The following is a 13,133-nucleotide window of genomic DNA, read 5'->3' as shown; positions in this document are numbered from 1 at the left end:
AGGTCTTATTTTTTCTTTACATACGGCCCCCACCCCAACTCCACGAGCTTGTAGCAGCCAAGCAAAAGGCTTCTTCCCCGTCTCTGCAGCATAAATAAAGACATGCGGGATGTTTCACCAAATTGCTCCAAACTGCACACACACAATGGTTTATGAAATATGGAACAAAATACGCAGAAAGGTTTTAGATGAATTTTCTACCTTACCTGGCAACAGGATCTCCCCTTCTTTCCCTGATTACAAACAACATGGATCTGGGTTTGTTTTTAAAACTAATAATCATCAAAAGTAAAGAAAAAAAGAAAAGAGACGGAATCTGGGGTGGGTGGGGGCATACTGGTGAGTTTGGGGGTTAGGGTAGTAGTATTTTTTCACCACACTGTATTATCCTGATGCAATAAAGCCTGGGTGTAATGTAATTTAAAAATATATATGTCCAAACAAATAGTGGGGCCAGAATATGACAAGTGCATTCAGCATTATAATTCAACTGGGCTCCACCTCCAAACCGCCTCCTAATTAATGGGGCTCCCAACTTGCAAACGCCTGCATTGGACAGAGAGAGAGAGCGCGCGAGCGAGCGAGCAAGAGGGAGCGGGCGAAAAGTGTCATTGGAGATAATTGATTACCTCCCAATCAACAATAACTTGTTAGCAATAGTCAATTACCCCGGCTCGCTCCCCCTCGGCCTCGGATTAGGGGCCGCTGGCTCGCTCCCCCCTCTCCAAAGGCTCTTTGCTTGGGGGGGAGGGAAGGAAAAGTGGAGCGATTTGGGGTGTATCTTAAAATAGCGGCTGGGAAGAGGAAATCTGGGACAGGCGTGCAGCAGTGTCACCTCTCTCCGTGTCAGGACTGCAGGGATCCCTTCCCAGCCACGCCAATTCCTGTCCCTCCTCCTCACCTTGCGGGCTGAGGCGGCTCCGGGAAGAAGACCTGTTTCTCCTCCGCTGGAGTTGGTGGTGGTGGTTTGAACTTTCTTGCCTTCCCCCTCCCCCACCCCCCCTTTCCCTTCCACTTCTGCCGCCGCTGCTCGCCTGCGATTTTTGTTTCCTTCGCTGGTGGGTGCAAATACAGATCGCTGCGGCGGCTCCGCGCCAGACCCCAAAACAAAAGGCAAGGGGCGGGCGGGGTGGGGGGGAGAGAGAGAGAGAAAAAATTTCCAGCCCAAGTCAAGCATGACTTCCAAAGAAGAAGCCAAGGCTTCCTCGGTGGAGGAGAGAAGAAGGAGCCCCCTGGATCAGCTACCCCCTCCCGCCAATTCCAACAAGCCTCTGACCCCCTTCAGCATAGAGGACATTCTGAACAAGCCAGCCGTCAGGCGAAGTTACACCATCTGCGGGACAGCGCACCTCCTCTCCAGCACCGACAAGCACCCGCCAGCCGGCCTGCCCCTCTCCAGCCGGGCGCTCCTCTCCCAAACCTCCCCGCTCTGTGCCCTGGAGGAACTGGCCAGCAAAACCTTCAAAGGGCTGGAAGTCAGCGTCCTGCAGGCAGCTGAAGGTAAGATCCGTGGTTGCTGTTGTGGTTGTTTTTTAACACACTCTTCCTCCCCACCCCCACCCCCTCCTCTTCCTTGCGTTTGTGGAGAGCATCAGTGGAGAACTTCACCTGAGATGGAAACCAACCTGGAGGTTCTCTGCTTAGCGGGAAACCAGAGCGATTTGCGGAAGATCGCAGGCGAGACCAGCTGGCTGGCCCTTAAGACCTCACCTTTTGAGTTTATTTTTTACAGAGAGTGTTTCCCTCCCTCCCCTACCATCTCCTTCCAGAAATGGGTCTAAAGTTGCCTTCCAGGGAAAATCTGGGCAACACAAATCAGTTGCTAGTCCTTTGTTGTATTATCTCTCCCCCCCCCCCAAATGATACACTATTTATTGTTGTTACAGATGGGAGGACAGGGGGAAATTGGGCCTAATTCCTTCTCTCTCAGTTGAGGGGGAATGTTGTTAACGCTGCTGCGTTGAATTAGCCCTCGGAGAGCTCAGAGTTTGGGATATGTTCCCAACACACCCAAGGAAAGGTGGTCAGAGGTGAAAATCCAAATGACTTGTCCGTTGCTTCCCAAAATATGTGACCCCCCCACTTTAATTGAGTTTGGATTCACCTTTGATTTCCTTAAAGCTACTGATCTATTTATTATTGTCCGCTTCCAACTTATTGGAAGGAGAGGGCAGGGGGTTCTCTGTGTGTGACTGAACAGCAAAATATTCTAACTATTTGCAGGAAGGGATGGGATGACTATTTTTGGCCAGAGACAAACTCCCAAGAAAAGGAGGAAGTCTAGAACCGCCTTTACAAACCACCAGATCTACGAACTGGAAAAGAGGTTTTTGTATCAGAAATATCTCTCCCCAGCCGACCGAGACCAAATCGCCCAGCAGCTGGGGCTGACCAACGCCCAGGTGATCACCTGGTTTCAGAACCGCCGAGCCAAACTCAAAAGAGACCTGGAGGAGATGAAAGCAGATGTGGAATCTGCCAAGAAACTGGGGCCCAACGCCCAGGTGGATATTGTTAGCATTTCAGAGCTGGAGCCGAATTCGGAAGGGAGGGGGAAATCGCGTTCTCTTTCTCCAACTCTACCCAAACATGGACTGGAGACCGCCAGCCACCTTCAACTGCCTCCTGAATCCCCTCTCACAGACCAACCCAACAGCAGTAAGGACTGCTCAGAGGACGAAGAAGATGTGGAAATTGACGTTGATGACTGAATTGTTGTGGTGGTGATGGTGGTGGTGGGTATATTTCCCCCCCCCCCCCATACACACACACCTTTTTTTTCTTTTCTTCTTCTTCTTCTCCAAAACAAAAACAAACCCAGAAATTGACAGCCACACATCCCCACCCTCAAGGGGTGGACCTGTGAAATCCTGAGCAAAGCCTGAACAGTATTCTAGAACGATGAACTCTGGTGATAGACACAGCGTTGATGGCAACTAAATAAAGCAGTTCCTTTTCAATAAAAGCAATAAGCAATAGGAAAAAATAATCATTTAAAATAGAGTCAATATCCCATGCCTGTCACATCAGGTAGTTTTCATCTTTGGAATGGTGCAATTATGGATGGCTTCTGTATAAATATTTAAACATATATAATGGATTTTCTTTCTTTTTTGGAGGGTATGATTTAAAAAAATAACTATATCCATTGGTTTGCTTTATAAAGGAAAGCATCACCTTGCAATATATACACCACTTCAAAGAGATGTTTTGTTGGGCAGTTATTTTAAACGACTTCCAAAAATGAACCAGTTTATAGGAGATTTAAGTTAGGCTAAAATTAGCAATTTTCTTTCTTTCCTTGCATGTTTCAAATGTGCACGAAATAATTATTTTTTCTTTTTTACAAAAAAAAAAAATTCTTTTCAAATTTTGGGAAATAGGGGATGGGTTATACTGCAAGTTTAAAATATGTACCACACCACCACCCCCCGCGCGCCCTCCGAGCATAGATATTTGTATCAATGCAATTTCTGCCTCATTTTACCGATTAAAAGCTATTTTTACCATTTTCTGCTATTGTTGTGCTTTTATTAAAAAGCTACCTTTCGTATTTTTGATATGAAGGTAGTTACAAAAAAAATTCTAGAATTATTTTTTACTCTTTTTAGAATTTTTGCATGCTACAAAAATAAAAAAGGACGAATCCCAAGATCAAGACATTTAAATATGATGCTATACATTTAAAAAAATGTACAGATTTAAAAATGTTTTTGTTTGAATTGTAAACATTTTCAAAGGCCTGCTATTTAAGTTACACCAGGGACAATGTTGCTTTATTTACTGGCTCTTAGAATTGTACAGATAGATCTTTTTCCGATACAATAAAATCTTTACCATTTTAATAGACTTTTAACGTTATTCTTTGTGAACTAAATATGCCTCTAATCTCTCTTCTTCGTCTGAGATTACAAAATACGGTTCCACCACAAGGAATTGCCACTTTCCTTATAGACACATCCATTCATATTTCCATTTTAAATCGTTCCAGCTCTAGTAGTTGTGTCTATTTTGGGGTGGACGAACCAATGATAAAAATGTATTTTTTTTTTAATGTAAAACAAGTTACAAATTAAAGGGTAGAGAGAAATCAATCGAGGAATAAACTAGGAGTTGCAATTTTCTTTCTCAACAGAAAACCCCTGCAAAGAAATTAAAACATACTGTGTGTGTATATCTATAAATAATGAGATAGACTGTATATCCTATAGTATTGTATTTTAGTGTTCAAGTAATAAGTCTCTGTGTGTGTAGATATATAATGATACACACGTGTAGAATTTTTTAGATCTACAACGAGTTTTCCAGCTCTAAATTATAGAGGAAATATCCCATTTGAAAACACAAAGCGAAAATGACAAAATCGCCCGTTTCCACTAAAGATCGTAACATGGACAACCACCACGGTGGGTGATTTTTTTTCTCTCTCTTCCCCCGGCAGAGTTGCAAATATATTAACATTTTCAGGTAGCACCTCTGCTTCCCCCACGCCTCCCCAAAAAGATGATGATGGATGATTTTTAATTTACATTTTCCCTTTTTAATCCCCCCCCCCAAAAAAAAATCCTGCTAAATTTGTTCCCCCAATAGCGTGTCCTGCCTTTTCACCCCGGCGATGCGCGTTTGCCTATTCTTTGCAAAATTTATGTGAGAAAGACAAATCTGGTAGATAGTGGCAGAGTCAGAAAAAGAAGGCTCCAAATCGGACAGGATGGGTTTGCGGGGAGGGGGCGGGGGGGTTTGGGCCAGTTTCTCCGAGGCGAAATAAATCTTTCTCCTCTTTGAAAATGGATGGGGTTGTAATTTTTAGCGTAAAGCATGAAAACTGGGGACAAATGAGCCCTCTTCTCTGAACTGACAAGTGACAATGGCGCATGTACAACCTCCCGCGGCTCGCAATGCTGAAACAAGCGTGTCCCTCCGTCGCAAAAAGGGCCCGAAAGCTTGGAGGCCATATGGGTTTTGAATTTTCTTCACAATTTCCAGACAATTTGATGGATTAGGTTAACCCTCCCTCCCACAATAATGGGAGCAGAGCTGTTCCCCCTTCATCGGGGCATCTGCGCCCTTCCATGTGGCTTCTATTCTTTCTCTCTTGGCATTTGGAACAAGTCTATGAATTACAATGAAATCCACTTTCTTTGGTATTATTTCGGAGAGCACTTGTCTCTCGCCCCCCCCCCCAACATTTTTTTTGCCAGTGATATGTTTGACTTCTGTCCAGATATCTCACAAAGCCTTCAATCTTGTTCTTAAGTGTTTTTATGCTAAGCAGGCAAATCGTAAATGCTGAGAAACTGTGACATTTATGTAGAGATCTTGTTAAAGGGCTTTATTTGTTTTCTTTATCTGTTCTCTCTTTTTTTTTCACTCCCCTCTCCTCTCCCCCCCCTTATGCTTTTATTCTTTTGTCTTGGAATGGATTTAATGAGGCTGCAAGCACGACAAAATAACCAAGATATAAAATAAAAAGGGGGGGCGGGGGTGGGATGGGGGAGACTAGGCCCGGAGTTAATTTGGATTTCTGATCTATTGACTTCAGTCTGCGAACACAAGAGCTGGCTGGAGACAGGGCCGCGCTGAACCCGGAGAAGTTTACCACACGTGGCTAACGCAGATTAGTAAAAAATAATACCTGCTTCCTAAGATTTGCAGCCTGTTCACGCGGCTGGCTCGCATGCCCAAAGCAGGCGGTGTTTTATTTACTTCATTTGCATGCTTAGAAACAAAAGAAGATTAAACAAAGAGACTCGGGCGGTAGCCCTCACTTTTCACGCCTTTTTTTTTAAATGATCACTTCCCTACATTAGCTGGATACGCCGCTTTCTAGAGGGATTTTCCTCTCCCTCGGTTTTCAGACGCTGCGGTGTTGGGGCCCGATTTCTTGTTCAGGGCGGAGATAGGGTTGGAGCTTCCCCGCAGCAAAGCGAGGCAGGCGAGGACATGATTTCAGATTTTTAGTTTGGACTCATCTATCAAGGGGCTTTTGCTGGTGTTTAAAACCAGCGCTGGCTGGACAGGAGAGGCCCCTCCTCGCCCCCAAAATAAACCCGCCAAAGTACAAAGGGACAAAGTCGTTCTTCGCTTGCCCCTGTTTTCCGGAAGCAAATGGCATTTTGTACAGAGCCGCCCAAATGTGCAAACCCGGTGCTGTAGATTTTAGGAGACAGACCTGGAGCGGTGGGGAGGGGGGGCGGGGGGGGCTCATGGAATTCAAAGCCCCAAACTTCAGACGAAATCAGGCTCCCCCCTGGGCACAAAGCCCCGAGCATGGGGGACTCTTGCGTGTCTTCAAAATAAAGGAAGGGGAAGGAAGATACAAAACTGTCATAATTTAACCAGGGGTTGAGCCATTAAACCCGTTTTTTCTTTCTTGCAAGGAAAAACCCCTGGCATTTTGCAAACGTGTTTTTGTTTTGCTTTTTTTCCCTTGGGGGTGGGTCACTTTTAGATATGAATAGGACGAAGTAAAACGAATAGTGGAGTTTGTGTCATTCCCAGCCGGGGAGGTGGGAGGGGGAGGGCTTGGTGTTTAACAATTTTTAGCCCCTTCTCTTTCCATCGGCCCTCAGCAGCGCGGCGCGCAAGTGTTTGGCTGTTTGCGGAGTGTCCCCCGTTATTATTTTTAATTGTTAGGATTATTGATGCACAGACCGGCCTCCGATGCGCTGCAGCGGGCGGGGGGTGCGCGCCTGGCGGTGTGTGTCAGTTGTGCTTGTAGGATCTGCTAGATTAGTTTGCGGGGCCGTGTTGGGACCCGGTGTTTAGCCGTCGGAATACGTGCTGTGGGCTTGCCACGGGCAGGTGCGCGCAAGGTGTGATTACACTTCGGCTCGCTCCCCTCCGGGTGCTGGCTCTGGGGCTAGCGGGGGCCTCGGGAGTCCACTTCTCCAGATGTGAAAACAAAAGGACACCCCATCTACCTGGCTGTCCGTCCAGCCCTCCTCCCCTGCCCCTAAATCCCCGCAGATCTCTCTCTAGCACGCCACACCCCCAGCCCTGCACCTGGAGGTCAGATGTATTTTTTAATGATTTCCCCCTTGGAATCCATATTTTTAATAGCCGGGCTTGACATTCTGCAGGGCTGTTAACCCCCCTCCTCTGAGCCCCAAACCTGACATTGTCCTGTTGGGGGGTGGGGCTGCTGGCGCCTGGGTTTGCACCCGGTTGGGCTGGAGATCCGTATTCGATGTTGTTCACTGAACAAAGAGCTCCCAGACGAAGAATAAAGCCCCCTTCTGAATTATCCAACAGGGCTAAAGCAGGTTGAGTCAGTGAAATTCAGTTCCTTATTTTATGAGGTGTCAGGGTTGATGTCAAACGTGGCTACGATAACTAATACTACAGTCTGAGGGACCAGAACGTGGTAATTAATCCCAAAGACTTAAGTGTATTTTAGTTCAGGAGAAAAAAAATCACTAATTCAATCGTCCGGAAAATTGAAGTTTGATGCATGAGTCCCTGCTGAAAGGGAAGGCTTTTTCTTTTTGATTCTGGGGTTGGGGTAGGAGTCAGAGCTTTCCCTGCACTCCGCTGATTACACTTGGTGTAGTCTTCAACACACACCCACCCCAGCGCATCCTCAAATACCACTGCGCGCACAACCCCAGAGCCAGAAGTGCAAATACATACACACAGGTCTGCACCCCTCCGTACACTGCTATGCATACACAACGCTATGCTCACCATAGCCTCTCACACACACACAACGAGCACACACTACAGCTCACACACAACATAGCCGCGCAAATAACTGCCCGCACACCAGTGCGCGCACACATTCCACAAAGCGCGCAAACACCCCCCTCTTCATACAAAACACAGACACTCCCTCCCACCCCCATCCTCATTAACCACGGTCCCCACACACCTCTGCACACACACCTTCCCAACACACACAGCCAGGCACACACTTCACACATATGCAACACATTCGCTACTATAGACCCACTGTAGGCACACCCAGCATCTTCATAGATCATTGCACCTCCACACACCCACACACACACTAATCACCCGTTATTCGCCACTTCCCTTTGATAGTTACATAATCCCGACCCTCTGACCCTCTCTATAATGGCTGATGTGTGTAAACAGATGCCCAGGTTCCACGGAATAACCTTTTACATCTGTTTAAACACATCAAACGTATCATTTTTTATATTTAAATATTTTGCATGCTTGCAGTTGCTATTTGTGAAGCAAGAACAAGAGTAGACTGAAGGGGAATCAGATTACCCGGAGGGTTCCTTAATCCCTTCCTTCTCCCTTCTTTGATAGATGGGGTTGCTTGTGACTTGGGCCTGGTGTGTGCGTGTCCTGTAAAGAGAGCAAATTTGGACCCACTGAAATTCACCGGGCAGGTAAATGACGTCATGTTCCACCTGCATTTCAACGACCCCAGCTCTTTATTGACCCAGACTAGAGGTGACACGTGTGTTGGGAAGGGGAAAGTGGAACTGCAGGTTTCAGCTTGACTCCTTCCTGAATTTGGTCCTGCATAAATTACATTCATCATTTCGATCTAGGCTCTAGCATATGGGCTTTTGATTATTCCTGGAGCTGGGGATAGATAGATATGTGTGTGTGTGTGTGTGTTAATCTACCGAACATTAGAGATATAGACTCAATGGGGCATAATTCACAGCTATGTTGATCTGTTTGCTGCCAGTCTGCTTTCAGATCGGTTCCTACCATACTCCAGAGATTCCCCAGAAATAGGTGACTCTGGTGTGTCCCAGCTAAACTTGGCGTTGGCTCCCGGCATCATCTGCCTCTGTTCACGTTGGGTAAAGGCAGGGGAGTCAAACCACGTGGAAGGGAGGGGGGATTAGCTCTCCCCTTTATGGGGGGGGGGGAGCTGAAGAAGTGTGTGATCTTTCTCAATACATCTCAAATCCTTGGCAAGAAACCAAGAGCCTCCCGTGTGGGCTCAGTCGATGTCTGCCATCTCCATCCAGAATTGGTTGAAAGACGATGGCACAGCTTCCATCGCGTGGAAATCTCCCCTCGCCACTCACAACAGGCTCCGCATTCTGCACTGAACAGCTCCCTGGCTCTCCAGTTGGGGGCACCACTGCCAATCCACGTGGTTTCCATCAACGCGCAAGGGCACTGGTCGAACTTCCATTGAGTTCCCCTGGCCCCGAGTCCTGCTCGCTTCTTTTTTGTTGTTTGCGCGCAGCCGCGCAGTTTGGGTTGGTCGAGAAACCTCGCGGCGCAAAATATCTCCGCAGGGTGCGTGTGGGGGCAAAGGCGAAATGGGAACGGGGTGCGTATGTGGGGCCGGGAGAGGAAACACCGCTTATTGTATAAAGGAAATACGGGCGCTTGGGTTGCAGGTGGACTGGGTTAGAATCGGGAAATGCGCAAAATTCAAAGAGAATCGAGGTTACCAACAGCAGGCGTCTGGTAAAGTGCAAAAAGCACTTTCCAGCAAGGTTATCTCCATGGGGACGTAAACTAGGGGCGGGGGGGGGGAGGGGGGAGGGAGAGAATGGACCAGGGCAACATCATCAGGAGGAAATCAAACCTGACCCATGTATTTTTAACATTCCCGGTGTCTGTGTTCTCAGGGGGGTTGTTTGTGACTGTTCCTCGCGTTGGCTCCAGGCTCACCTCCCGAAATGTTAAAAACACAAAGATTCCCTTTAGACCTCTGGGTTCCCACAGCCCCTTTCAGGAAAGCCAGAGACGTCTTGATAGCTGCACATACGTTCGTTTATTTTTAGCATGCAAATTAGTATAGTTTGTCCTCTTCTTCCCCCGCCCCCACCCCAATTTTTAAAACGTTATTAGCATATGTGGCTCCTAGACTCCATTCATGGTTTAAGGGTGGGGCTTCTGCACACCGCGAGGGAACCTCGTCCAAAGGGAAATGGAGGGGACACATTGATGGTCAGTTCCAGACTCACAAACCTTCTCCCCTCTTGTTGAGGTCGCGCCCTTATTTCCTTCGGTGGAATCTCCCCGCAAGGACTGATCATAATGACACACACGGCTACAAATCAGCCCGCCCCTCACAAAAAGGCATTTCATTCCCAACAGCGGGAAAGCGGAGGCAAGCCATTTGAAACAGGACAGCCCCGATGGCCTCCCAGTAAAAATGCTTTTAGAATCCAAGGTACTAAGACCCCTGTGAGGGGCAATGCAGAGAGAGTTCTGTGCCTGCTGGGTTTAAATCCCAGCCCTACAATATACCTGCAAGAAAGAGACCCACACAACTAAGTCAGAACAAGGAGTAAAGGAGCAATGGTCTCAAGATGCAGTGGGGGAGGTCTAGGTTGGATATTAGGAAACACTATTTCACTACGAGGGTGGTGAAGCACTGGAATGGGTTCCCTAGGGAGGTGGGGGAATCTCCTTCCTTAGAGGTTTTTAAGGCCTGGCTTGACAAAGCCCTGGGCTGGGATGATTTAGGTGGTGTTGGTCCTACTTTGAGCAGGGGGTTGGACTAGATGACCTCCTGAGGTCCCTTCCAACCCTGCTATCCTATTATTCTAAGTCAAAGCAAACTGGCTGGAACTGGAGTCTCTAAGGTTTGGGGGCTGGAATCCCATAGCGCAGAAGGTTATGGGTGATGGGGAATTTCAAAGGATCCTGAGAGACACAAGCCATCTCATTACAATGCCTGGATATTTTGGTAGATGGACAAAGCCATCTGTTAAATGGCTGCACCTCTCTTAGCAAGGACTCAGGGTCGGGCCCCCTCTTATGGTTTGGTGTGGCAGTTACCACTGGCATTCTACATACATCTTCCCTGCCCTGAAGAGTTTACAGTCTGAAGAGACAAGACAGAGTGAGGAAGGGTTGTAATCTTCTCTTTACAGGCCGGGAACTAAGGCAGAGAGATGGACTCCCGAGGTCACACGGGGTCTGTAGCAGAACCAGGGACTGAGCCTAGAACTCCCCCGGCTCGGGCGATTGCCTGACCCATAAAACCCATCCACCCTAAGCAGTGTGGTCAGGGGAGCGGATTCCAAAAAAGGGAGCGTCTTGCTTTGTTTTCACTACCTGATTATAACCCAGACAGCAGGCTGGGACCCTGCTCCCATCCAAGGCCACAGCAAAAGTCCTCATGGTAGTGAATTCTTGCCTCTCATCGCTGAGATCTTGTATTTATTCTCCTAGCGATAGCAAGGAGAACAACTGGTTTTCTTTTTTCGTGTCCAACCCCACCCCTCCACCCATAAGTCAATGATTGAAATGAAAAGAGATTTGAACATGGAAAAGGGTCCCATGACTTCCAGACCCCTGCCCCCGCCCCAGCAATGTGCAGGGGTTGGGAAGCATCAGTGAATTTACTAAGACTTAGTTCACCATCCTGGCTTCCCTCAGAGCCTGAAGTCGATAGAAAGACTCCCAGGGTATGTCTACACTGTATAGTGAACCCTTGGTCTGACTCCTATCTCAGCCCACCCCATCCACACACAAAAGCCCTCTCACACCTGCCAGAGTTCTCTGGGAGTTGTCCCTAATATATCCCCCAAGGAGTGAATCGATAAGAGGTAGCACCCTATGTTTAACTGATCTATCTGCACTCTGTGTCTATACTGTATAGATTTGCTTGGTGAGACATAAGGGACCTTTCTCATTGTCTCACTGAAATCAATAGGGATTTTTCCTAACTGGTCCTAAACCTTTAGAAGAGTGAGGGCCACCTCAAGCATTCCCTAAACTCACCCCCGTATCCCAGACCTCGTGTGGCCAACAGCTGAATTCGCTGAGAACAACTGAGTCCATCTGTTGTTTCCTGTCTTTATGATTTGCATTTAGGGATAATAATAATGCCCAGCTCTTCGCTAGCATGTAGATCTCCCCTCCAACCCTGGGCTCTATAATCACCCAGCTGTGCATTATGATAAATAATAGTTTGCTATGTATGTTTTATAGGATGGTGTCAAGAGCAGGCAAAACATAAGAGGTCTCTGCCCTGGTGGAGGAGCTCAGAGGGCTGGGGCTAGAGAGTTAAGTATTACAAAATTAGCACTTGTGGTGAGATCAGCTTTTCTGGACCCTGGGCCTCCTCCTTGTGGAGTGAGTGGAAAGGCTTCTTCCATTGCTGGATCCAGCCCATATGTGTCTCCTGTCCCCCGGCACAAAGTAAACGGGAACCTGGGGGAGGAAAAGCTGGGAGGGGTAGTGCTCGGCCCCCTATTAATCTCAGCACTGTAGACTCTCATCCCTCATTTCACTGGTTGCTCAAGGTGAAGCCAGAACGTCAACATAATGTACTACCCACCTTCCCTTTCTATCAATACCTAGTAATCAGCCAATCGATTCTAGGCGGGCTGTGAGCCCAGATGAAAGAAAGGTGGGGGGGGGGTGGAGTCTGGAAAGGGTCTAAAGGCGATCTCAAATGGAATCACTAGGATACATCTAAACCCTCTATATTCATGACTCTGCTATCGATAGATAGACTTAGGATGTGTATGTATCTGGAGATATAGATCAGATAGAAAGATAGTGCGCATGTGTACATAATGTATAACTAGATATAGATCTATCTATAGATAGATCTAACATGAACACGTTATGTAGAGGAGAGAGAGATCTATACCTAGTATTAAGGATCTAAATAGATAATAGATCTGATAACCTGGTCACTTTCACCCTAACCATGGGACATCCTGGGCAATGCTACCGTAAGACTAAGAGATGAATACATACGCAAGGCACTGGTGAGCTTGGTCACTGTTAAATCAGACCCACTTTGGGAGGGGAAGGAATTAGAAAGAGGCAGAAAAAAATAATTGCATATTTAATTAGATGCTTTGCCAAACGAGGTTTGTTGGAGAGCAGTTTCTCTGCATCATATTGGAAACGATCTAAGCTTCAAGATGCTGGATTGTATCACACACACACACAACTCACTGTGTGCTGGAGTCGTTATCATTTTTGTTAACTTTTTATCGACTGTTTGCTAGATGGCATGTCACTAAAGTGTATGATTTGAGATGAAAAATTAGACAGATTAACCCGAGGGGAGAGGCTGATTGATTACTAAATAGGATCAATTTGAAAGTTTTAGTCATAACGTTTCTGTAGAGCCCCTTAATACTTCAAACTTCAATTTTACGGGCTATTGAACTAAGCATGTTCCTGACAAAATTGATATATGTATTAATTTGCTT

General features: G+C 46.9%; 1 protein-coding gene across 1 annotated transcript; it reads left to right on the top strand.

The window, feature by feature from the left end:
* Positions 1 to 652: 652 nt before the first annotated feature.
* Positions 653 to 3,754, top strand: LBX1 (ladybird homeobox 1). Its single transcript, XM_054035272.1, has 2 exons — positions 653 to 1,500; positions 2,224 to 3,754. Exons 1-2 carry the CDS (start codon positions 1,176 to 1,178, stop codon positions 2,709 to 2,711), a joined length of 813 nt encoding a protein of 270 aa, XP_053891247.1. The 5' UTR covers positions 653 to 1,175; the 3' UTR covers positions 2,712 to 3,754.
* Positions 3,755 to 13,133: the final 9,379 nt, after the last annotated feature.

This window comes from Malaclemys terrapin, chromosome 7, assembly GCF_027887155.1.
Source record: "Malaclemys terrapin pileata isolate rMalTer1 chromosome 7, rMalTer1.hap1, whole genome shotgun sequence".
In the NCBI taxonomy this organism is placed as follows: Eukaryota; Metazoa; Chordata; order Testudines; family Emydidae; genus Malaclemys; species Malaclemys terrapin.
The sequence above is the reverse complement of the archived record's forward strand: the minus strand, read 5'-3'. Positions and strand labels throughout refer to the sequence as shown.